Raw genomic sequence first — 26760 nt, 5'->3', positions numbered from 1 at the left:
ACCAGGGCCGGACTGGCCATGTGGCGTACCGGGCAAATGCCCGGTGGGCCGGACCTACTTGTGGGCCGATCAAAAAAAACGAGATAACGAACGGCCCATAGAGCAGGGACAGCGGCCCATTGGTCCATTTTCTATACTGACACTGGGCTGGCCCAATCATATGTAGGCCCCACCCCTCCCTCTGTTAGTTTCAGGTGTCATTTGCGTGGGCCGCTAGAGAGCCTCAGCAGCACCCCCCCCCCCCCCCGTCAACAAATCGCGCAGCAGCACCCCCCCCCCCCCCCCCCCCCCCGTCAACAAATCGCGCAGCAGCACCCCCCCCCCCGTCAACAAATCGCGCAGCAGCACCCCCCCCCCCCCCCCCCCCCCCCCCGTCAACAAAACGAAACTGAAGGTGCTCCATTTCACGCGTCGGCTCGGCTAGTGGGCCGACTGGGGCTACATTTCCCGGTAGGAAATATTCACCCAGTCCAGTCCTGTGGGCCGGTCTGGGCCAAGATGCCAGGGCTGAATTTTTGTCCCAGTCCGTCCCTGGCCTAAACCATGCACAATTCTGAACATGTAGGCTACAGTAGAACCCAACTCCACAAGCTACACTAGCCAATATCCGAGAACATGAAAGCCATGTTGTTATATAGAAATCTGTTAACAGTGAACTAATATACTGTACCATGAGGTCCAGCTGGACTTAGTAGTATGGATCTGAGTGCCACTGCTCCTGTCGGTCTGTCCATCATTGTCCCTCTCTTCATCACTGTTCTGCTCTCCCCCTCTTTCTGAGTCACTTTCTTCTCTCTCAATGGCTCTGTCTCGGTCTCTGGTGTTTTGTTCTTCACAGTCATTACTCAGTTCTTCTTCATTGCTCATTCCTCCCTTACTTGTGCTTTTCTCTTCTCTTCCTTGACTGTTCTCCTGTCCCTTACTCTCCAAAGGCTCTTCGCCTTTGTCTGACTCCCCTCCTGTGTTTGTTTTTTGGGGTTGAAAAAAGCTGGCCATGCCACCACTTTTCTCCTTCCTTTTCACTTTTGCATCTGCTGGACCTACAGTATTCAAGAAAAGGGGGGGTTAAAGCCATGCCATACATTGTACTGGGTACTCGATTTATGAGCTAAGATAGCAAGCTATGGGTTTTGCTTGGCAATAAGCAATCAACTTTTGCTGTTGTAGATTTCGTGATTTATTCTAAACACAGCACACATACACACCGTCCTTTCAACCTATCCCCATCTCACTATGACAGCCTCATTATTGTCTCACTTGTTAACGTAGCACACCTACTGTGCTACTGACTGTAGCTAGCTACACAACTTTGCATTGCAACTTGTTTCTGTGAGCTCCTACATTCCTTTTGTAACGTTTATTGACAACAGCGCGCGCTGAGGACAACCATGGTCTCATTTCATTAATGCTAGCTAATTGTTTAGCAGGCTACCATTTGACAACAGCGCACGCTGAGGGAAACAGTTGTCTCATTTCACTACTGCTAGCTAGCAAACGTTGATGTGAAGCTAGATACCCCCCGCCTCAGTATGTGCACCAAAGAGGGTTTTTTTAAGTTTTTTTTTTTATACCTTTATTTAACCAGGTTAAAAACTCATTGAGATTAAAATCTCTTTTACAAGAGAATCCTGGCCAAGAGAGGCAGCAACACAGTTTCCTGAAAAAAGACATGAAGGCTACAATACACAACTAGACATAAAGGTTACGATACACAATGAACAAAACAAAAAACAACAATAACAACCGCTACAACAATGACAACAAATGTTAACAAGACTAGCTCAAAGCTCAAAATCAGTAATAGTTCATATGACGATCAGTTAATAATTACAACTACCAATAGATTCGGTTTCTATAGCCTTTACAGCACTTTTGAATTCATTTAGCGTGATTCTGTCCTGGAGTTTAAGCGGGTTCTGTAAAGTGTTCCATGTTGAGGGGGCAGAGTTTAGAATAACTACACCAGTCATGTGGTTGAGCTCTATCACATATTTCACATTGTCAAACTTGACAGAACATTTGAACATTTTAAACATAGAGCAACAACAAACAAAGTTAGGGTGGCAACTGGGGTGGCAAGGCATTTCTCTGAAGTGGCACCTCTGCCACCCCGTGCCACCCCGTAGAACCGCCACTCGTCCCAAACCCCACTGAGGCCTATCGTAGTCTGGACAATAGAAATGTCCAATTTGATCATGTTTATTGACATTCATCTTCCCTGCTACAGGGGCTCTACAGGTTCGGGCAGAATGGCCTGTAAACATTTTTGGAACTATTCATAGAATAATACATGGGCATTGTGCATATAACTATATAGAAAAGAATTCAGAACGCTGCCTTTAATCAATTTAATGTATTACTTTTTAGTAAGCTTTCTAGCCAACATTGTCATTGAAAAGCCCATCAAACCACCACTGACAGATAATGACAGATAATGACAGCTAGTCCAGTGGGGGAGTGGTTTGGGGCGGGGTTAACCAGCTACTGTTCCCACCCATTACCTTGCTGTGAGAAGTGTGAACAGTGAGGACTTGCTGCTTGAATTGGGCTGAGGTTGGAGGTTGTATCTAGTGAAGCTCCACCCAGGCAGAAAAGAGCGCCCACTGTGTTCAATCACATCCGCATTCACGATATAATAGACATGCCACGATTCTGAAAGAACAGTCTAACCAACTACTTAGTAGATCTCAGTCGATAACGGAAGTTTGAAAAATGTCAGGCCGCGGTAAGGGAGGAAAAGGACTCGGCAAGGGAGGCGCCAAACGCCATCGTAAGGTTCTTCGTGACAACATCCAGGGCATCACCAAGCCTGCGATCCGTCGTCTGGCTCGTCGTGGTGGCGTGAAGCGTATTTCTGGCCTGATCTACGAAGAAACCCGCGGTGTGCTGAAGGTGTTCTTGGAGAACGTCATCCGTGACGCAGTGACCTACACCGAGCACGCCAAGAGAAAGACCGTCACCGCCATGGATGTGGTCTACGCTCTGAAGCGCCAGGGACGCACCCTGTACGGCTTCGGCGGATAAGCGGTTTCTCTCCTCGTCTGTATTCCACCAACCCAACGGCTCTTTTAAGAGCCACCCACATCTGCAATTAAAAGCCGTGTCTCCATGTCGAATGAAGCTCAAACATTGAAAATTAAAAGCTCATTGTAAATGGCCTATTTTAAATACAAGCACAATATCCTATATTACATTTTATTTTAAAAAGCTCCATATTACGCCTTACACGGTGTAGGCTATTTACCACTACAGAATCAAGCCCACGGGACATTAACGTTAGAATAATAAACTCAGGTAAGTGCAGTTGTTGCAGAAATTGACTCAAAAGAGCAATTAAAGAACAGGAGTATGCGCTAGGGGAAGAGTTTCTCAATGGAAAATACGTTTTCGCCGTTATTCAGACTGGGATTAGTAAAAGTGATCTGTTAAAATGAATTGATTTGCTGGAGTTCCAAGGGAAATGGGCTACTCCAGCCCCGCTCCTCGTTCTGGGCGGTTGGCAGTTCCTTTATTTTATTTTCACAATTCATTTTTCGCCGAGTCTGGCTACCAGGCAATGGCTGGTCCCCCAACAACAAATTCGACCCCACCAGGGTCCAATCCCACCGCACTAGGCTAGCCTACCAAGACTAGAATCACAGCACTTTGTCATATTTCGTGATCGGCTACCGAAGGAGTGGCTGTCCCACGCTTAGACAACTATTGATCTCGAGATGGTGATGACACATTCGGGGACAAATTACAGCATTTATCGCGAGCACACATATTCGAAAAATATATATAAAGACTAGCACCATGGAATTGCATTATTTCATAGAAAATGTGGGTGGCTCTTAAAAGAGCCTTTGGGTAGATTGGAGCCGTGGAAAGCCGCCTCTTTACTTGGAGCTGGTGTACTTGGTCACTGCCTTGGTGCCCTCGGACACGGCGTGCTTGGCCAGCTCACCGGGGAGCAGCAGGCGCACGGCGGTCTGGATCTCCCGGGAGGTGATGGTTGAACGCTTGTTGTAGTGAGCCAGGCGAGAGGACTCTCCGGCAATGCGCTCGAAGATGTCGTTCACAAAGGAATTCATGATCCCCATGGCCTTGGAGGAAATGCCAGTGTCGGGGTGGACCTGCTTCAAGACTTTGTACACGTAGATGGCGTAGCTCTCCTTCCTCGACTTTCTGCGCTTCTTGCCGCCTTTGGCAGCGGTTTTAGAGACGGCTTTCTTGGAGCCCTTCTTGGGCGCGGACTTCGCGGCAGGTTCGGGCATTTTTCTTTATGTCTCGTTGCTTCTAAAGAACGAAATGTGCCTAACGGCGCGTAGTCACCCAGTATATGTACGGGGAGTATGCAAATATTTAGGCAAGGCTCCCGTAATTATCTGCGTTGAGCTCTGACGCCCTCGTTTACCCAACGAACCAAATTGACCGCGCATGCTCAGGAGCTCCCCACTTTCCCAGCTGTCGGTCGTGAGGTCTGACGTCACTTTATTGGCTGTAGCATTGCCGCCATTGTGGGGTGTAGTCCAAAATCCCTATGGGGAAAATGAATTATTTGAGACACACATACGGACACTTTCCCCTTTGTTTACACCTCCAACCCACGTTTGTTTCCACCTCCGATTGGCATGGACGAGTAGTGCGTGACGTCACTGCAGGCAAAATAATAGTAGACTATTTGCGGAAAATAAAGTTGGTGTTTAATAATGATTCCTAGAACACAGTAGCCTACGTAGAATTTAAATTAAATTTTTTAGTTAAATACATAGGTAATTGGCGATGAGTTTTGTGAATTTTGAAGCCCTTAGCCTGGTTGATTCTCAGGTCAGTGTTGAACCTAACATGACACATCACAGGACAGCTTTCTCAAAATATGGTGAACGACAAACCCTGATATGCACACAAGTAGCCTACACCAAAGCAGTTTGGTAGGTAGCTATGGTCACACTAACAAAAGGACATGGTCTGCAGTTGGATTGTTATTCCTTGCTTAATCCTCTTCAGTCCTTGAGGAACATAAGGCTATCTATCTACTATCTATCCATCTATCTGTTTCCATCTGGTCCTGTCCTGTGCAGCATGTTGTACCTTGTCCCAAGTTAGGTCGCCATTTTTAGTTCCGAGCTCACAATTCTGTGCCAGGATGTTCTTGGCCTCCCTTGTTTCCTCTGAAATTCCAGCCCCCTAAAAGTCCTGTCATCATTGGGCCCAGGCCTCCATATTGGCATTGGGCATTTTGGGGTATTTCCATAAAAGCACCACTGCACACTACCGCTCTCACCGCTATCACTCCTCACTGATATCAGCAGCCAGTTGTTCTGACAGTCCTGTTCCCCATATTCTTTTAATGACTTGTTCACAGTCATCAATGTCAAGACAGGCTGCGTAGCCTAGAAAATAAGAATATTCCAGCGTAGACGTCATTCACTATTGCATCGTAGATAGCTGTGCTTGACTGAGTGTAGCGATTTATTTGCAGGTGCCTATAGGCTATTGTGGTGAATTTAGAAGTTTTCGGTAGTCTTCACATGCCTTAGAAATAAACTATAGCCTGTGCACTCTTTGTATCTCAATGATAGATGATTCAACACTGGCAGATTAGGCCCTGTGTGCAAATCAGAAGCTGGGCCTTGGCTGTCACAGAGTAGACGTAGGGCAGACTAAGGACACCAGACTAGGGTGCTAAGGTAGTGCGTAAGGACTAGGAATTGAGGGACCATATGACAGTCATATAAATTAGGACTTGAACAAAGGATATTAAAACTTAAGTTTGTAATGAATAGAGTCTTTGAAGAGTGGACAGGGAGGGATGACAGTGGCCCACAGAAAGTGGACCTGATAAGGTGTAGATCAGGCACCAGACAGCTGAATGAACAGTATTGGGCAGAAGGCACTGCCCTAACTTTTAATAAGATGGACCATAAATCTGAAAAGTCACCTGTGACAACTGATGGAAGCAGCCTGTGACAACTGATAGACACATAGATGAACTGTTAGGCCTGTGTGCGAAGGTCATCTCTCCTGCAGGACACTCACGGAGACTTATTTGCTCTTGTTGAAGCAAACACCCTCTGTTGATCCCCTCTGGATTCTGGAGTTTCTTCATCTGAATTTGATTGTATTGACAAAGTGTTCTAAGTATAGTTTAAGACAAAATGTTCACTACATTTGAATGAAATCACAATGGCCCTATGGGAGTTTAAAATACGCAATATGCCTAATTGTTTCCTGCTTTCGCCCTCTTGGCTCCCATTTAGTTTTGTCACAAATGCAATTTACGTTTCTACTCATGTCGCAATAGTCTACCATGGTATAGGCGATTGATTCTTAGCAGTTCCCGCTTAGTAACTTATCTTGTTATTCCCTGTAGGGTAAATAGCCTACTTTGCTCAAGAACACAATCTTGCTTGAGATAAACGTTTCTAGAAACTAAGCCATATTTATTTAATTCTGCCTCGACCACGTCTATTCACATCAGGTAGGCTAGTTTAGAATCCCAAAATCACACAGCCCAGAAAGAGCTAATTGCTCAGATCACTCAACAATAATCGCCTACATTTCCTTCCATGTAGGCTAGGCCTATCTTCACTACATGGGCTGCTATAGGATAGGCTAGGCTATGCTAGACGACTGGGCTCCTGCTTTGTCTATAATGACACAATAGCCTAGCCTACTCAAGATGCGATTGAGATATTGTTATAGCTAGGTCATCAAATTCAGTAAAAAGAAAACGACGAGTGTGTGTTGTGATAGTTGCGTTTCACTTTTTGCAATCCTATAACAAAATGTAGCCTAATGTTTTGAAATATGGATGCTTTTGTGGTTATTAGCCTTTTTTTTTATTGAAGCATTATTTCACCTGTTTCGTCAAGAAATGTGGTTATTAAATGGGGACAATAGGCTGTGACACAATCTAAACGGAGAGAGATTCTGCGCGGCACCTCACTGCATAGGCTAGGCCTACCAAACAAACGAGGACATTGCCCCAGACGAGGGGCGTAATAGGCGACAGACAGTCCAAAAGACCAGGGGGATTCATTCTGCAGGTAATCCAAATGTGAATCACCCAGGGAGGGAGAGAAAGGTAGCCTCACACACACGGGCAGACACCAGCAAGATAGGGACCAGGTCTCCGCCCCAGTTTCAACGCAGTGCTTTACGCACCCCAAAAGAGACCCCGTTTAAAAACATCGGCACCACTTCTGTGTACCCTAAATCATTTTAGCCCCTTGCCAGACAACTTGGCTCACTGGGCAACGATTTCTGTCCATAATCGCATGCACTTTTAGACATTTTAGGAGTCAAATGCCACTGGAAACCTAGTACGCACGGCTCCATCCGAGAGATCAACGGCGGTGTTTTTACCCGGTAGCGAATAAACAGACGAGGCCGCCGCCACCCAAACAACTTTATTTCGAACGACAAATAGGCTGCTCGCTGTCACATTCGCTTTCGGACTTGTGCTCCACTCCAACTTTGATTTTTAGCCCTTTATACACCAGGAGAAAACACAGGAGGAACATCATTTTGGTAACCGAGAGCTCCTCGGTGGTGGAGCTGAGTCCACACGGTTCTCATGGCGCGTTTAAGGCCAAGCCCTCGCAGCGTCGAGGACTCACAGTCAGCAAGACCGACATACAGTACGTGTGTGATGCCGCAGAGCAAACTCAAGACAGACATGGCAGAAGTCGCCCCAGCTCCCGCAGCCGCCGCTCCGGCCAAGGCACCCAAGAAGAAGGCAGCAGCCAAGCCCAAGAAAGTGGGACCCAGCGTCGCCGAGCTGATCGTCACGGCTGTTTCCGCCTCCAAGGAGAGGAGCGGTGTCTCCCTGGCAGCGGTCAAGAAGGCACTGGCTGCCGGCGGCTACGACGTGGAGAAGAACAACTCCCGCGTCAAGATCGCCGTCAAGAGCCTCGTCACCAAGGGCACTTTGGTACAGACCAAAGGAACTGGCGCCTCCGGTTCTTTCAAGATCAACAAAGCAGCCGAGGCGAAGGTAAAGAAGCCAGCTAAGAAGCCCGCCGCCCCGAAGGTCAAGCAGGTAGCCGCCAAGAAGCCCGCTGTAGCCAAGAAGCCCAAAAAGGTCGTGGCTAAGAAGCCTGCAGCTGCCAAGAAATCTCCCAAGAAAGCCAAGAAGCCCGCAGCTAAGAAGGTGGCAAAGAGCCCCAAAAAGGCCAAGAAGCCCGCGACACCCAAAAAAGCCCCAGCCAAGAGCCCCAAGAAGGCCGTCAAGCCCAAAGCTGCCAAGCCCAGGGCTGCCAAGGCGAAGAAGGCAGCCCCCAAGAAGAAGTAAACGTCTTCTTTCTGTCCTCTTTACTATTACAAAGGCTCTTTTAAGAGCCACCCAACCAACTCCATAAAAGCGCATCTCCATGTATGGCCACCGAATTCACGCGGGCGCACATCCAACAGTAATAATTCCGATATAAAGCACTTAATCTAATGGTACTGAAAACGTGCTGTACACGCTGGTGTTTCATTATAATACACTTCCACAACACTGGTAATGGGAGGCTATGAATTTCAACTGTAGGGTAAAACTCATTATCTGATGCATGTTCATGGTCAACTGGCGTGCACGGGGATCAGATCGACGCGTAGTTTATTCAACATTGTCTTTTTGGCGCCTGAAATGAGAGGAGTAGTGAGAGAGCGGCGGAGCAGCGCAGGCCGTGGGCGCGTTCGTAAGGATCAGGACTGATGATCAGAGCTGATCGCCGCCATGCTGTGACCCTTTGCATTGTGGCCAAATTCCGTCCCGACTCGCTCCAACGTGATACGTAGGCCTACTTTGTAGGGTTATACATTATTGAAATTACAAACTAAAATAATTAGTAAAACTGTATTTTGAGAAACGCCCATAGACATGCATGCATTCTCTCTAAGTCTAAAGCGACGTACAATGTTTTGAGTTGGGGTTAAGTGGCACAGCGGTAGGTAATAATTTTTTTTAATTTGTTGGTCTTTACAGATCAAACAGAATCATTGTAGTTTGATGGTGTGCATGAAACCAGGGAAAGGAGGGAGTAGGTTAATAGCCCTGTTGCTCTTTTCTGTCCATTATTGTATAAGTCTACGAGGAGATCAAGCCATTTATACAGGGATGTCTATTTATTAGGGAGGACAAACTAGGTCATTCATGCAGCACACTTCATACACAGGCAACACGAAGCGTTTCAATTAAACACGTTTTAAATTAAAACTATCACAAGATAAGTCGAGAATAATACAACTATGCCAAATAACGGTATAACATGCTGTAAAACCTGCAGCCGGCAACGTCCGTCGAATAACTTTAACTAACAATCCAAACACGTCTTCAACAACTTCAAATCAGACTGAATTAGCTAGATTTCAAGCGAGACTCCTTCTTGCAGGAGTCTCATGTGGGCGAATGTGCCTCAACTCGGGAGGTGGCCCACGTAGTCGCAAGTAACGGAGAACACGAGGATGATGGAAACGCATTCCAGAGGACAATGGAAATACACTTTGCGCTTTTAAGGATAGAAGTAGGTGGCTCTTAAAAGAGCCTTTGGGATTATTGAGAGAATTCACGTCAGTGGCGACTTCACTTGGCTTTGACAGCCTTCTCGGTCTTCTTGGGGAGAAGCACTGCCTGGATGTTGGGCAGCACGCCGCCCTGGGCGATCGTCACGCCTCCGAGAAGTTTGTTGAGCTCCTCGTCGTTGCGGACAGCCAGCTGGAGGTGACGGGGAATGATACGAGTCTTCTTGTTGTCGCGGGCAGCGTTGCCGGCCAACTCCAGGATTTCAGCAGTCAGGTACTCGAGCACAGCGGCCAGGTAGACCGGTGCACCGGCTCCCACACGCTGGGCATAGTTGCCTTTACGGAGGAGTCTGTGAACACGACCCACTGGGAACTGGAGACCGGCACGGGATGATCGAGTCTTGGCCTTGGCCCTTGCTTTGCCTCCTGTCTTACCGCGTCCGCTCATTTTTCAATGTCTGAGTAGGGACTTCAGAATTAGAATGATGTGATACTGCGGTCGGATTTTGATACCTTGCGTAAAGTGGCGCTCTTTAGCCTTTGTCGGCTTATCCAATCCCAGGCTCCATGTAAATGTTCCAATGGGGAGAAGGAGGCGATAGCCAGCCAATGAAGTCGCACAGAGAGGCCGTCCAATCAGCGCACGGCTGCGGACGTTATAAAATGGCACATTGCCTTTTCCAAAGCGTTATTTTCCCCTCGTGTAGAAGAAAGCTCATATCATGGCCAGAACCAAGCAGACCGCCCGCAAATCCACCGGTGGCAAAGCCCCGAGGAAGCAGCTCGCCACCAAGGCGGCTCGTAAGAGTGCACCAGCCACCGGCGGCGTGAAGAAGCCCCATCGTTACAGGCCCGGCACAGTAGCTCTAAGAGAGATCCGTCGTTATCAGAAGTCAACTGAGCTCTTGATCCGCAAGTTGCCCTTCCAGCGCCTGGTGAGGGAAATCGCCCAGGACTTTAAGACCGACTTGCGCTTCCAGAGCTCTGCTGTGATGGCACTGCAGGAGGCCAGCGAGGCATACCTGGTCGGCTTGTTCGAGGACACCAACCTGTGCGCCATCCACGCCAAGAGAGTGACCATCATGCCCAAGGACATCCAGTTGGCCCGCCGCATTCGCGGTGAGCGCGCCTAACTTGGCCAGAGTTGCTTTATCATTTCAACTTCCCCAAAGGCTCTTTTAAGAGCCACCTCATTATCTCATAAAGCCAATGTGTTCCCATTGTAATCTGCACAGTCAAATGCGTCCTGATGGGGGTAGTTTGGACTGCTATTTCTTCTAGACTGTCCATTCATCAGTCTTGAAATCCACGTTACAGCATTATACAAGACTTATTTTTATACACTGACATTACATCCAGCCATGGATTTCTCCTGTACTGACATTTTTTGACCCCCACGAAAACAACTTAATACTTCCAAGTCATAGTTGAGTCCCTTCCAGATCCAGACTTTGATTACAGACTCGGAAGTATGAACATGCCTTCTAAATGGTTTATTCAAGCACTGGCAACATGCCTTGTTGAGCGTATGACGTAAGCGACAACAGACTTTAAACATTTGATAGATTGAACGGCTATTTTAACTTGATGGGAAACCCACCGCGAAATGAGGTAAATGTTGACTTTTCACACCTGCATTGTGGGTATGTTACAGTTGGGCTATTTAAAAAGCTTAAAAGCCTACCTATAAAATACCACAAAGCGGAAAAGTCACGAGGAACAAAAAAGCCCTTTAGCTTCCTCTAGTGGCTGTAGTTACAAATTAGCCTACATTCTGGTACAGATGGATTTCCATCAACTCACTGTTGACTGTGGCACCTGCCTTTCGGCAACCCCTATGTCTTCTATGTTTTGCTATTTTAACGCTTGTATATATGAAAATAATATCAGTAGGCCTATAGTTGCACTTTGTAAAATGTAAAAAATGACCTTGCCCTAGGCCTACTTGGGGACCAAATTACCAGCGGCTGTACATGAGCTAGAACTGGGATGGAACTTGGCAGTGATTTGTGAGAACATGACTCCATGCTGCAAGGTCTAAAGAGGTCTGGAAAGCTATTCAGAACATCGGTATGCCCATTAGAGTAGAACCAGAAACTGTTTTTTTATGGAATAATTGTGGAACTGTTTTTATGGAGAAAAAACAGTAGCCTATTGATGAGCAATATAAAGGTCTGTTGTATTTGGTAATTTGTAGGCTATAGTAGCCTAAGATGTCCACTGACAATGTGGTCATCACTAGTGGAATTGTATTTAAACAAATAATTGTAGAGCTGAAAAGAAGATGGATACTCATGTTTAGCCCTGTTTTAAGGTTACTTATGATCATATACAATGGTTCAGATCAAAAAGTTGGCAAAACTAGCACTTTTGAGAAAGTCTGAATTGCTCTACCACCGTTTTGGTCATACAATGGATGTGGGTGGGCACCTTGAAAAATCATTCAAAAAACATGTTAAACTCTCAATTTCAATGACAAGAAATTCACCGAGGTGTTAGTTGGCGTTCTGACATATAATTCGCCATAAAGTAAGATTCTAGTTCATCTGGAAAGGTTATTTTATTTTTATATTTAGCATATAACTATTTAGTCGCAGCACATAGCCTACGTGTGTAAACTTTCGCAAACTAGGTAGCCTAGCAACATAAACAATAATAGTGTGGTAAACCTAAACGGGGAGGAGTTGGGTTGAGGCTCAGGCTCCCCGAATTAGACTGATGAACCGCACCTGTGCCCGCGCATGGACTCTGTCCGAGACTCTGGTAACGCATAAATAGACAGAGCCGGGAGCTGAGCGGGTCTCAGGTAGCGGCTAGCGGTCAGACGGGACTGATAGGCTACATATACAGAACCAGATCATTGTAACCGCATTGTCTGCACCGGTATCGGGGGGTGGGAGCCGTTCGCGGTGATTTAGAGCTGCCGGCGGTGAAGACAGCGAGAGAGGGGGAGAATTGGGCTGATAGGGCCAGACAGCGCTTCCTGAGAAGCAACACCTAGAAAAATGCCCGAACCGGCAGCAAAGTCATAACTTTATTTATTTGAGCTTCAGGAACGAAAAATAAGATTGACCGCAGCACCTTGCGGTGTCTGCGCCCCCCCCCCCATTTCTCACGTTTGGAGAAACGCCAAACAAAAGACGGTGTTTTGTAAAAAAAATAAAGAAAATGTTGCCCGACCAGGCCGGACGGCACTGGGTCAGGTTACGCTATACCGGGAAGGGAGAGCCTCCCACCCGAGACACTGTTGGCCAACGTCTATTTAGTACGACCTGGATCGAGGTGAGCGAAGTTTATTCCTTCATAGAGCTACCCTCCAGGAGAGACTTTGAGCTCAGTTTCCACACTGACCGCTCTTTGCGGAAATTCCTCGGCCTGTTCGCAGATAGAGCAGACGGGGAATGGAAGGATTTTGAGTCGCACTCCTCCGTCCCAGCTGACATATTATCCCAAGTTCTGGACCGCGAGGGTCGCTGACCATGGCGTGGAACACTACCTCCGCCGGTACTGTAGCCTACCATCCTGCGGCCGGTGGAGAAACTTTTGGACAACCTTGGGCTGTGGTTTGGTGTGCGGCGCTACCGAGTCAAACTTAACCGTGACGGCGAGGGGCGGCTCACATCCCTGCCAAATTCCATCTCCCTCGGCCCATATAACGGCAAGATTACTTACCCGGGACAGATTCAGCGGGGTTAACATTTGCCAATCAACTTCACACCAAGTAAAGGACTGCGTTTTAGTCAAGTGTTGGCGCTGTGGAATAGTCGGCCACAAGGGGAAGCAGTGCACCAACACCGAGACCTGCACCCTTTGTCAAGGCGAGGGCCATAGCTACTTCACCTGCCCGTCTTCATATAGTAATCGGGCGAGAGCAGCAGGAGGCGCCGCAGCAGCAGCAGAGAACCAGCAGCGACCAGCAGCAGCAGAGAGAGGGCGACACTCGGCCCCGGCGTTCTCACCAACACCTGAGGGCAGACAACGCACAGAGAGCACGACGGCAGAACCAGGAGCCCGCAAGCGCATACCGAGCCATCAGCGTGCGGCGAGGGCGGCAGCGGAGGAGGGCCCAGCCACAGCACCGCAGAAGAACCACCAGCCCCCAGCGGAGACAGCAGCAGCACCAGCGGAGGCGACGGATCCAGGAACATCAGTGGCGGCGGCGACAGCGGTTCCAGAGGCGACAGATCCAGGAACATCAGCGGCGACGATAGCGGTTCCAGAGGCGGTGGAGACGGCGGCGGAGATGGCAGCGGCTCCAGAGGCGGCGGAGGCCACGGCGGCATCTGATCCAGATGCGGCAGTGGCGACGACAGCGGCGGCGGTGCCGAAGACAGCGGCGACGGCAGATCCAGCAGAGGCGGCGGCGGAGACAGCGGCGGCAGAAGGAGCAGACGCAATGACACCATCCTCATCAGCGACGCCATCAGCAGCAGAGTCTGACCCCGATTTCATAGTGGTCAACAGCGACGACGTGATGTGGCTATCACAGGAAACCAGCCAACCAGTACAGGGAACCATCCAGGACAGCTTTCCCAGCCACCCGGTGCCATGCATGGTGTATGACACAGCCAGCCTACGCGCCGAGTTGGATGACGCCGTGGCTCGACTGTGCGGCCCAGCAGAGGAAGCCGGTGGGCTATGTAGTAAGGAAGGAGCTACACAAGGCAGCCTTCCTAGCTATCAAGTGAACCCCGATGACAACAGCCTCGATGATTCCTGTGGAGTGAACAGCAGCAGTGAAAGAGAGGGGGGTGAGTCCACACCTTTCCTGAATGTTACGTCAGATAATTTCCCAGTATTGGGTAAGAGGGAGAGAACGTCTCCAGGGACCAAAACGAAGGGTAAATAGCCCAGAAAGAATAGAGATCCCAGGAAGAAGCCATTTCATTTATCATGAACTCGTGGCAAGTCACAGGGCCTCTCTTCTTAATGATGGCTATTAATATAGCAACATTAAATGTAAGAGGGATAAATTCCGTTAAGAATAGAGAGGCAAAGCTGAATGTTTTAAAGAACAGTAGTGCTGAAATGATTTTCACTCAAGAACTACATTCGAATTCTGTGGAAGATATTCAAAAAGTCAGACTTATGGACTCATGGCTGTGTAGAAATGTCTATTGGGAGTAAAGCTGATGGAGTCGGTATATTTTTCAATACTAAGAATATAGCAATACTACGAAAACGTGAATTAATACCAGGTCGTCTGTTAATATTGTGTTGTACGAAAGCAGAAACTGCGCCTAATTAATGTGTACACATCCCAGAGCCGCAGTGATAAGATCAGACTTTTTCACAAACTAAAAGAGGTCTTATGTGGTGGATACAATATAGTATTAGCGGGGGATTTTAATACAGTTACAGACGCTAAAGATCGCATACCAACAACCCCTTTTAATCTAACACGTACAAGCAAGATTCTGAAAGAGACATGCGAGATGTTCAAAATGAAAGATGCTTTCAGGGAGATTTATCCAGATGAGGCGGGCTTCTCACGTTTTGATCAAAGAATCAAGACACGCATAGATAGGATCTATGTCTCTGATAAAATTAAGGTTCAGTCATATAGAACAGAGGTGTGGGTAAACTCGGACCACTTAGCTGTAAGAGCATCAGTTAGCTTTGATAGTGTCCCCAGTCCAAGACAAAATAGCTGGAAGCTGAACGTGAATTGTCTCAAAGACCCTGTTATATTAAAGAGTGTCAGAAGGGAAATCGAAAGAGTCAAAGACTTACGAATATTTACAAAAACAAGCGTTGAGTTATGGGAGGAGTTGAAGAACAGTCTAAAGAGACACCTAATTTATAAATGTAAATTCTTAAATAAACAACGAAATGAAGAATATAAGGAATTAATGAAACTCTTTGTTGACATTAAATGTAGACCTAAGAGCGTTCCATTGACAGAGCAAGAAGAAAAAGATTGAGGAGATTAAGGAAAAGTTAATGAATTTTAATAATGAATATTCAAATACTATTAAAATGCATGCAGGTATTGCTTTTGATGAACCCGCAAATATACACAAAGTAATCAAGATGTACAAGGAAAGGAGCGACTACAAATGCATAGATTCGTTAAGAAATAGTGAAGGTAAAATTGTTAATACGGATCATGATATAAAGAAAGTTATAGTAGATAGTTTTAGCAAAATGTATGGAGCTGATAAGTCTAGTGGGGTGGAAGGTATGGAGGTTTTCCTCTCGAAATGAAAGCCGACGCATGTTGTCGATGGTGCCTCACTAATAAGGGTCATCACACCAGAGGAAGTCAAACTGGCCATCTCCCTATTAAATCGAGGGAAGTCACCCGGCCCAGACGGACTCCCCACTGAGTTCTATCAATTTTTTAGCAAGGATATTGCTGATCTGTTGGCCTCCGCCTTTAATGAGGGTTTGAATAGTCCGACAGGAATGCATGACAGCTTTTATCAGGGAATAGTATCCATGATCTACAAAAAAGGAGATGAAAAGGATCTCAGTAACTGGAGACAGATCACACTTACTAACATCGATTATAAGATCTTGGCGAAAATTATAATGACAAGATTAAGTAAAATACTAGACCACATAATTGAAAAAGAACAAACATGTGCTATTAAAGGCCGAGTTATGTGGGATAACTTAAACATGATCAGGGAAATGGTATCGAAGCCTGACGAACCTGGCTTTTTCATAGTAGGCTTCGACCAGAAGAAGGCATTTGATTTTATAAACAGAGACTACATGTGGAAGGTTTTATTAAAATATGGCTTTCCCCATGATTTTATAAACATGGTTAAGATGTTATATGCCAGGTCTCAGGTGGCTGTTAAAGTGAATGGAAGTGTGACCGAGTAGGCTACATCAACATCCAGAAGGGAGTGAAGCAAGGTTGTCCGCTAAGCGCAGCTCTTTATGTCATTGCAATCAGTCCTCTTATACAGCGAATAAGAAATGATAATAGAATTGAAGGAGTAAACATGAATGGCACAAAGGTCAAAGTAACTGCCTACGCAGACGATGTGACTGTTTTTGTAAAAAATCAGAGAGAGTTGGACATAATAAGAGAGCACTTCTACCTCTATGAAAAAGCTGCTGGCGCACAATTAAACCACACAAAAACTGAGTGTACCTGGATAGGAGAGGATAGTGCGAGGCCGCACATAGACCTAGAGGTGAAGGAGGAGGTTAAAATCTTAGGCATATATTTCAGTAATAAGGACTGCGCCCAACGAAATTGGGACAGAAAGGAAAAAGAGATATTGGATGTAACAGATACATGGGGGGTCAGGGAAATTAGTTATAGTGCACGGATAGGTGTAATAAAGACTTTTGTTTTATCCAAACTGCTTTTTGTTGCAACAATCCTTCCACCACCCAATGCGAGCGTGGTAAGGATAAGCAAAATGTGTGTGAAATTAATCTGGGGAAACAACAGAGAAGTAACAAAAAGGTTTTTAATGTACAAAAGTGTGAAAAATGGAGGACTCGGTGCTGTCGATGTTGGTGCGAAGTTAAATGTAGCCTTCTGCAAAAACATCTCAAAAGGCATATCCCAAAAGGCCACCTGGGTGGGAGAGGTGAATAAGTGGCAAAGGTTAAGGGGTAAACGCAGGGAGTCCCAGCCTTATCATGTAGGCTACTGGCTTATGGTGATTTTATTCACAAATATAAAGACCTGAATATTAACTGGATCACACAGTCAAATAAGGTGATTTATCACAGTATTACCGAATACCTCTATGGTGGGCCTAATATTTTTAAAGACTGCTCACAGGAGCAAAGTGAACGTCTGGCGGAGATACTGAACTCTGAACACATCTCTGGAGCAGTGAGGGACGTTATGTGGCTCACTGTTAACGGCAGACTGCCTGCGAGAAACGTGGTCAAATGGAGCTGTAATGTTAAGACCACAAGATGTCCGATGCCAACCTGCAACATAAAAAAAGAAACCACTGGGCATCTTCTTATAGATTGTGATAGATCCAAAACAATATGGCAAAAAATGAGCGACATAGGATTAAAGGTACCATGCCATAGAAGCACCTTATATAACAACTTCGACAGCACTGAAGAAACCCATTTATTATTTTGGATATGTATTTGTATAACTGTTTTTAGAATATGGAAAACACGTTGTAAAATGACAACGGACAATATTTTTATTGAGGCTGATGAGGTCTTCAGGAGTATACGGACTGAACTAAGAAGAAGGAGATCCATGGATCTAAGGAAAGCATCTCCAGAACTGAACTGGTCACTCCTAAAACTGTGATGAGCTTAAATGCTGACAGGCCAACTGAAGCCTGAGAAGACCTAGGCTGCGTTCCGAATCGCCTACTACCCTACTATATAGTATGCCAAAACAGAAAGTAGTATGTCCCAATACATAGTATGCCACATGCAGTATGGCAAAAATGCCAGGATGTGATACTACATCCGGTCGTTTTTTGCAGTATGCACGCCAGCAGTCTTCTCTGCCTATTCTGACCCACAATCCTGTGCGCAGCGGAAATTACGTCACGTGCGAGTCGCGCTGGAGGCTTTATTATGAATCCTGCGGCGCGCAGACAGATGTGCAAGCGGCAGCGGCAGCGCATTCAAGTGTTAGTACAGTAACGTCACTACATATTTGTAGCGACTCGTGTTGTGTGTATAATTGAAACATTAAAAGATACTATTGCTGCACGAAGCTAAGTGGATAAATGAGCGCAAATGTAAACCTATAACCTCAGCCAGTGGCCTAGTGGTATCTATAGTGGTAGCTACTAGCGTAACTTACTTCTGTAACATCAACTAGCCAGCTAGTTAGCTAGCTAGCTATGTGGTGCACTGAAGTTAACAACGTTACGTCTCACTCTTCTCATCATTCGTCAAATTTGCCAAAAAGCAGAATGCAAGCCAAGTCAGTATAGCTAGCTATGTACGGTACGACATACCAATTCAGCTCACCAGAAAATAGTTTGCTGTTAATGCACGAGCCTATCCAGGACGTCAGTTAGCTAACGTTAACTAGGTAGTTGAAGTACTAGTCAGTCAACTGCTTTGTCTCACTGGAAAACATCATTAATTTGTTAGGGACAGATGAACATACTGAGCAACTCATCCAGTGGAGGATGGAGAAGGAGGAGCTGTTCACTGGGAAGAGAAATGCAGCAATAAAGGGGTTTGAGTGAGTAACACTTGACCCTATTTTACGAAATGTGATGAAAGGAGCATTTGTCATTGCTGGGCATGTTCCTTGTCCCCTTAGGATGTTTGTGGTTGAGCTTGGCTTGGAGGGGAAGGTGACACCAGCCACCATAAAAAAGAAATGGGAGAACCTCAAACTAAAATAGAAAGTCAGTCACCAGTGTTGTGTGTATGCCTTCGATTAGCCATTTACTATGCTTTAGTGTCATTAACTAATCCTGTCATCTAATTTGCAGGATTTGAAGTGTCCTAAAACAGGGGTCAGCACAGAGGGAGGGGAGGCAACAGCAGCCTCCTGGAAATGGTATGGGGTGATGGATGCTGCATTGGGCAGTAAGCCATCCATCACCCCACCATTGCTAATTTCATCAGCAAGCCAGGAGGCTGTTGAAGTCTCAACTCCCTCTGTGTCTGATCCCATTCCTGTGGAGGACGAGTGTCCTGCTGTACCACCACGAAAGAGAAGGAGGGAGGGAGGTCAGTCCAGTAGCCAGGTACTGGACTACCTTAGAGAGACGGAAAAGAGAGAGGCAAGACAGCAGGCACTAGAGGGGCAAAGGTATGAGGAGGCCAGGGGGAGAGAGGAGGCAGCCAGGGCTAGGGAGGAAGAGAGGTACCAGGAGAGCAGGAGGAGAGAGGAGAGAAGAGGAGGCCAGGAGGAGAGAGGAGGTGGCCAGAACAAGGTATGACAAATACAAGATGGTGTGGACTACTCCAGTCTCCCTCAGTATAACAAGATTGTGCTGTATTTTTACTCTTTTTTAAATCTTTAGTGTCTTTTACTTAATTACTTCTATTTTTTACTGTACTATGCACTTTTGGGAGCTAGCAATTGCATTCCAGTGCATATTATACCTGTATGATGTGCACCTGACTAATAAAACTTACAAGGGAGGAGAGAAGAGACGAGGAGGCCAGGAGGAGAGAGGATGAGTCTCGGTCAAGAGAGGAGAGGCGGGAGGACCGCTTTTTGGCACTACTGGAGGCACTCGCCAAGAAATGATCATTTAGCTTTGTTTGTTTTGTTTGTCTTGTGTTGCAGCATGTTTAATTTTATTAGCTTCATTTGTTTGCTTAAAATGCCTCATTAAATGTTTCGACCAACTAACCTGTGCTTTCTTAGAGCTCAATCAGTCAAATATACTGTATCCTGAGTGTTGAATAATTGTTGACTGACGGGTAGCTTGGCCTCCACTGGACTTGAAATGGTCTTTCAAAGCATCCACACTTTTTCCTTCAAAGTTACAGGTGAAACTGGGACAAAGTGATGTGTGGATTACACAGTACACAATACACAAGTCATGATTGATCATTAGATGTAGTTATGATTGATCATTGGATTTATACATCACACGTGTTAAACAAAACAATGCATAATGGTAGCTTGGGAAAATGAGGGTGACAATACAAAATGAAGAACAAATTAACAGGCATCAAGCTTGGTTTTGGTGAAGAAACAATGAGGTGTGATGCTGTGTATCCTAATGTTGGATCGTGTAATCGTGTTCTTGGAGAGCTGGAACACAGTCAAGTGGTGCAGACACTGCTGCAGCCAGGAGATCATCAAAGTAGAGCTGCAGGATGGGTGCATTGGGGTTCAACTGGCAATATGTTGTAGGGTGGACATCCTATGAATATGAGTATGGTGATTGAAGTGAAATGAATGGGAAATAAAAAGTTAACTTAATTGCATGAATGGTTTATTTCCAGTTTGAGATACAAGGACACTACATTACAACTGCAATGATCTGATTATATACTGTCACATATCAAAGTTAGTAAAATGTAGGTTCAGTCAACTAAGTTACACAACAGAATTGGCAATAATGTTTACACTGACGTTACTAAGTTAAATGTGAGGCTGCTTCACATGCAGACAGGACATAGAATGACAATGACTGAAATGCATTATGTAATTTTACTGACGTGGATAAATACCTTGATCAGGTTAAAATGTACAATTCAGTTCAAACTACATACATTGCAAAGGAACAACAGGAGAGCTCTTGTCCTCCGACGGTATTGGCGTCTCTGGCGTTCTCGTGCATCTGCAAGGGATTTACTGCGCCAACCATCTCTGATCTTGCGCGTCTCTGCGGACAGCTGTGGGCGAATGTCGCTTTATGGACTGCGACGGATGTGGTCAGCTTTCAGGGCGCAATGTTATGACAGAGTAGTATGTCCCAATTGGATGCCTACTGCTTGCAAAGTACGTACTTTCTGAGGGCAGCTGTAGTAGGTACTAGTAGTAAGTAGTAGAAGTATGCGATTCGGAACGCAGCCCTAGTCTATTTCTAGCAGCCTTGATTTTCTAGTAGGCCTATTCACTTTCTTGTAAATAACCCTTATTTGTCTATCTGCTATAGGCTATGCTGTAATGTGTGTAAATGTGTATATGTCGGCATTGCCAAGTTGTGAATAACCTGAATGTAACATGAAATGTACCTAATAAAATTAAATATACAGCGCTAGGGCCGGGTTTTAGCAGGTGCAATTTGGCCGCTCTCCACTGGTTGGGAGCGCTCCTATAGCCAAGGGGCGCCCCTGGTTCGCACAACGGGTCGACATCCCCCACAGGCTCTCCGCTACACGAGCCAGGTCGGCACGGTGCTTCTGCTCAGACCCCAGGGGGGTCTCGTCGCCTGGCGAGTTGTTATTTTAATGCAACCACAGTCTGTTTAATGTTGTGTCCTGTCTTGTGTTAGGGGTAAGGGTTATAGGGGTTTTAATAAAAACGTCAGCAGGGGCGCACAGCGCAACCTGCCACCTTATAGTCTGGAGCGGCCTACCAGGGGCGAGGGGTCCTAGTCACCCGTGTGGGCAGTGTGAGCCGTGGTTACCGGGCAGAGTCCCCTATATGGTTGTGTTCGGCCGGTGTGGCAGGCCGGTTGTTTTGGAGTCTTGGTTTGACACGTAATGTTTCGTTTGCAATGAGAGTGCAGTTATATTCTTTTGCAGTGCAGTTTATATTATTTTGCAGTGAGAGTGCAGTGTTATAATTTAAGCCCGGAGCTCCTGGGGGTGGGGCAGCTATAGGGGAGTTGGGGAGCGTCTCGAGCCATGCTGATGTTGGCGTTTTGGAGCAAATAATTAATAAAGCATGTCCTTTTTCTAAAGCCTGTGTGGTGTGTGTTCTGACCCCTGACGCCGGACCTCACCGGTTAAAAAAAGGTGGTGGCAGCGTAATTCGCTAACCCTAGGCTACTAACACAGTACGTAAAACTGACGGGACACATTGGTGTAATTGTGGTAACTTTGCGACGTCACCAGCAGCGGACCTAGCTGACACCTAGCTGACACTTGCCTTTTCAGTCGCAAAATAACCAAAATAGCCGTCCTCAAGGACACTGTAAGGGAACGTAGCCGCCACTGCTGCTTAAATCCGTAACTACGATGTAATTAAATAACGTGACAATGTGGTTACATCACAGTCCCAATCTGACTTTATTGGAAATGTGTCACAGTGGGTCAGAACATTTGTAAATTACTTAGGTTTTAAAATAAATTTTGAAGTCATACAGTTACAGAATTGTAATAATGAGGAGAAATCCTGCATGTCTGTTTTGTGTGTAATTTCTCATTTACAGTTAATATTAACACTAAAGATTTGCAGTCTAGGCCTAATAAAAATAATGATAATAAAAATAATGATAAAAAATATGCCTATGAATAAAGTCCTAATTTTGCAACCTAAATGTGAGCAATGAACGCTGAGCAGTGAACGTAGAATGCAAGGCATTGGGCTACTTTCTTAGGTGACACGAAGAACTAGACAAACAAGTTACACACTCTGTGCCAGTAGGTGGCTGTATGCACATTAAAGTTGTTTGCGATCCGCCACTAAACCCAGCGAAGGAGAAGAAGAACGAGGACGGGTTAAACTTCCGCCCCGTTTGAAACAGAAGCGATTGAGAAAGACCAACACGCTGTCTTTGTCCCCGTGACAACACAGATCCTGTAAGTATCTCAATTTCAATGTATACATTAGTATGTATACATACATACTATGTATTTTGGTATCGTCCCAGATAAAACACCAACGTTATGTGCAAGCTACCCTTTTGTAATGATTATCTATATGCAGATGCTCTCTTTCCAATGTTAGCTAACTAGCTAGCCAGCTAACGTGATTAGCCTTTTTCGGGCAATGGTGGAGTCTTCTCAAGTCTAGCAGGCTCGCGCGAGCTCCTGCACGTTCATACTGTTTCATCGCTTGGAATAAAATGCGATAATTAGCTTACTCATTGATTTCGCATTAACCCACGACACCGTTAGTATGTGTTTGTTTTTAGGCATTCATTTTTCCGAAGTTAACGTTAACAGAATACTAGAAGCCCCAACAACGGAGCTAGGCTAGCTAGCAGGATTTGTTATAGCAGCCATCTTGGCTCATTTGGTTACAGCAGCCATCTTGGTGGATTTCATGTTACTCTTAACTGTTGAAATGGTTGCTCATTCTGTCAAACGGGTAAAGAATTGTGTACTACGTTTTCACTCACATACAAATCCAAATTTTGCATAATAGGTACTCATGATGTGGACTACTAATATAGTGTCTTGCAAAATCTATTTAATTACTGAGTGTGAAGGGTGGTAGACATGTTGCCCTGTTCCTCTAAACGTGTCAGAAATCACATGGTCCTGTGGAGTGTGCATGTCAGCCAACGAGAGGGTCACCCACCCACTCTCTCTCTCTCCCTCTCTCCCCTCCCATGCTCTCAGTTGCCAACCTCCCAGTTCTTGTTTGAACTGAGCAAGAAGCAGGTGAGCGGGACAGGAAGAGGCGCTAAGACGGGGACAGGCATGGCCAGGGGCAGTCCTGGGACAGCACCACAGGCTCTGTGAGTCTTGTTCAGTTGAATGCCCTCATGAGTATTAACAGAAGAGCACCATATACATATGCACACATACACTCTAACATGTCGCTCTCTCCTCAGCTCAGCCCAATGGTCTCTGATGGTTCTGTCTGGCCAGCCCTTAGGTGGAGAAACACCTGATCATCAATAAAGGCAGGCACACGTAAGTACAAATGCACATACGTTTCCATAGACGGGATAAACAAATGGGGATATTGATATTGAGTTAATGTTAGCGGTAGACATGTGAGATTCATAAGACGCATCACTGACGCCAGTGACGCCACAATATCAGGGAAATTGAGCAATTGCTTCCCTGTAGTGCAAACTTGCAAGATTCGCTCAGTTATTAACCCTTCTTGCCTTTTTTGTTGTTGGTTTTCTCTCTCCTCCTTCCTCTCTGTGCAGTTCTCCTGTGTGCTGAGCCGCTATCCCATGTATTGCCACTGCTGACAGGGTAGAGCTCAGCCCCATGCAGAAGTGAGTGATGAGGAGAGGGAAGATCATTTTCCCGTTTTTTTCCCCTCCAGTTTTAGGAACCGTCTCAAGAATGTGTTCCCCACTTTTATGCCTTTAAATCAGGGTTGGAGTATTCCAGGTGTGTGGCCATGGCCATGAACACCAGTAGAGGAGGGAACCAAGTGTCTCATTCTCTCTCCACAGTTGTGTGGTTGTAACCCCCCACTAGCTATATATTCATTCAATCTTTATTTAACCTCGTGAATCAATTGAGAGTAAGCTCTCATTTACAATGACGTATAATCACTCTATATTTGAATTTGTACTACAGGTGAGATAATCCTTTTTAATGGTCTCTCTCATTCGCTCTCCTAGCTGTGATGTTAGAGTTGTGCAAGACTTGGGTGTTCTCCTGCTCTGAGTGCCCATTCTCCTATACCTCCCAGATCTACCTCCACAAGCACATCAAGAGGAGCCATGACAACCTCTGTCTCTGCTGAGGAACACACAGAGCATTATGAAGTAGCCAGTGCCTTGGCGAAGGTGTTTGAGCAGCAGTCATCAATGGATTAACTCCCAAGACACAAGGAAGAGACAGCGCAACACACGCTATGACTCCAGTGACGAAGGTAATATAATAAAGTGCATTCAACAGTCCCAAAAGAGTACTACTTGAGTTGACTAATCTGAGCTAATTTACCTCTACTATATGTTCCAGTGCCCAGGCAGCCGGTCGGCAGAACTCAGACCAGACCAGCTATGCCAGGTGCCAGAGCCGGAAGGCCTGCTCTGCCAGTTATCAATGCAGGTATCCATGCATGTTTGTGTTGGTGAAATGTCTATGCATATTTGCACACTTACAGTTAACTCAGGACTTTCGGAAGACTCATGTACTCAGTTCACTAATTCGCTCATCTCACATCTCACTACTCGGCAGTAGATGTTCATCGCCCGGGTCCTTTGAGCCAAGGCGCTGTGAGCCCAGGCCCTTCAGCCCTTCAGACGTCCAGGCACGAGCAGCATGCATCAGCGATTAGCACCCCGGCCAGACCAGGTCAGGGTCTGACATGTCTCATGTCGAGTTGATTCTTCCCCTTATGCCAGAATCACTACGCCGCCAGCACCATAGTTTCCTGCTCATCCCTTTATCCTCTGGTTTTCAGGTAGTTCTCTGATGCCATCGCCTGTGAGACCAACAGCTCCAGCAGTGTTGCCATCAAGCTCTGCAGATGCTGGTATGCTGAATTTTGTGAACTACTTCATGCTGCATGTAGGGATATACTTTGAGCTGAATATCCATTATGGGACCGTACAATTACTTATAGCCACATCTGTGTTTAATATCCAGACTTCCAGAGGATGACGTGTCAGCAGTTCTCCAGCGTCATGCAGAGTCTGAGGGAGATGGCACAGACAATGATGAGGCTGGAGCAGAGACTGTCCGGCGAGTCTGCAGACAGCTATTGGGGAGCAGTATTGGATGACCTGCACCCTGCTAAAACGGAGGAGGAGCTGCTGGTCTTGGAGGAGCAGCTGAAGGACAAGGATCATCAAAGGAAGATGGTGAGTAACTTCAGGGCAGAACTTTGTTCCTTATTTTTGCAGGGAAGTGTTAAGGAAATGTAAAAGTAAATGATTGTCTTTATGTTTTGCAGACACGATATCTGAGTTCCATTGGCGGCAAAGATCTGCCAGATGTGGTCCGGCGGGTGCTGTCAGCCATTGCCATACACAGAGTGTGGTGTGTCTACAGCGTCCATGGGAAGAGGGGGAAGAAGCCTCTGAAGAATATGACCCTCTACAATGTCATATTACGTAAGGGATTGTTCATATTTTCGCAAAATAATACATTGTCTTTGCTTCATGCCATGTGCATTGAAACCATTCCCTTTTTGGTTAAAAGGTGCAGTTATGGCCTGTAAGCCAAGCACCACTGTGACGGAGGTGTCTGCCCAGCTGCAGGAGATGCTGAAACAAGGTTCAAAAAGGTATGTGATGTCAGGCAGTTAATTTTCTCGTATCCAGTGACATGGCACGCTTCCAATGAACGTATGCGACTTGCTTTTACAGCCATTTCATTATGTCCTTAGGCATCTGCTCCAGCCCAGCTGACCTCCCCAGCCCAGCCCCTGACCGCAGCTCCAGCCCTGACCACAGTGGAGTATTCAGATGAGGATGACCTCTTCTGCCCAGACCCTCGATTCAGATGTGGGTGACTCCCAGCCCGTCTCCCTAAACCTGCCTTTCCAGCCTGCCAGGATGGATGCCTTTTTTGTAAATAGTTTTTGTAAATTTTAACCTTTTTTTTGTGGGATACAACGGTCTGTTCCCGGTCTGCCTGCCACAGAATGCGCACTTTCATTTTTGTTTTTAGAACTTTTGCAATTGTCAGATAATGGGTTGCTAGCCAGAGCTTGTACATGCTTTTTTTTGCTTTTCTGGCTATGCGTAATGTGACAGACCGTAAACCTCATCCTTGTAAATATGTATACTTTTAATTTGTAATGTACTTTGTGTAATAAAATGTTCTAAACTGTTAATGGTGTTCAGTCTTATATTGGTTTGTATCATAATGCTTGCTGCTATATCCCCATATAGCATTAATTCGTTTTTGTACTGGTAAATGCTAAATATAGCCAGTGGTACTGCAAATGCTAAATATAGCCAGTGGTACTGCAAATGCTAAATATAGCCAGTGGTCAGTAAGTGACCATATTTGCACCGTGCGAAAAAGACGTGCAGACCAAGTCATATAAATACCTGTAAATCTAGTGTCAGCCAAGTG

At 46.0% G+C, this 26760-nt stretch overlaps 5 protein-coding genes across 5 annotated transcripts; 3 read left to right on the top strand and 2 right to left on the bottom strand.

The window, feature by feature from the left end:
- Positions 1-2712: 2712 nt before the first annotated feature.
- Positions 2713-3024, top strand: LOC311321499 (histone H4; the record flags this gene model as incomplete). The annotated part of the gene is made up of 1 exon (XM_084453489.1): positions 2713-3024. One exon carries the CDS (start codon positions 2713-2715, stop codon positions 3022-3024), a length of 312 nt encoding a protein of 103 aa, XP_084309615.1.
- Positions 3025-3878: 854 nt separating this feature from the next.
- On the bottom strand, positions 3879-4256 carry LOC311321497 (histone H2B-like; the record flags this gene model as incomplete). Its single annotated transcript, XM_084453487.1, has 1 exon — positions 3879-4256. One exon carries the CDS (start codon positions 4254-4256, stop codon positions 3879-3881), a length of 378 nt encoding a protein of 125 aa, XP_084309613.1.
- A 3407-nt stretch (positions 4257-7663) lies between these two features.
- LOC311321489 (histone H1-like) lies at positions 7664-8278 on the top strand (the record flags this gene model as incomplete). Its single annotated transcript, XM_084453480.1, has 1 exon — positions 7664-8278. The coding sequence occupies one exon, from the start codon at positions 7664-7666 to the stop codon at positions 8276-8278; it is 615 nt and encodes a 204-aa protein (XP_084309606.1).
- Positions 8279-9553: 1275 nt separating this feature from the next.
- On the bottom strand, positions 9554-9940 carry LOC311321942 (histone H2A-like; the record flags this gene model as incomplete). Its single annotated transcript, XM_084453957.1, has 1 exon — positions 9554-9940. The coding sequence occupies one exon, from the start codon at positions 9938-9940 to the stop codon at positions 9554-9556; it is 387 nt and encodes a 128-aa protein (XP_084310083.1).
- Positions 9941-10214: 274 nt separating this feature from the next.
- On the top strand, positions 10215-10625 carry LOC311322154 (histone H3.2; the record flags this gene model as incomplete). The annotated part of the gene is made up of 1 exon (XM_084454191.1): positions 10215-10625. The coding sequence occupies one exon, from the start codon at positions 10215-10217 to the stop codon at positions 10623-10625; it is 411 nt and encodes a 136-aa protein (XP_084310317.1).
- Positions 10626-26760: the final 16135 nt, after the last annotated feature.

The sequence above is a fragment of the Borostomias antarcticus genome (assembly GCF_949987555.1).
Source record: "Borostomias antarcticus genome assembly, chromosome: 19".
In the NCBI taxonomy this organism is placed as follows: Eukaryota; Metazoa; Chordata; class Actinopteri; order Stomiiformes; family Stomiidae; genus Borostomias; species Borostomias antarcticus.
This window is presented reverse-complemented; position numbering and strand designations above follow the sequence as displayed.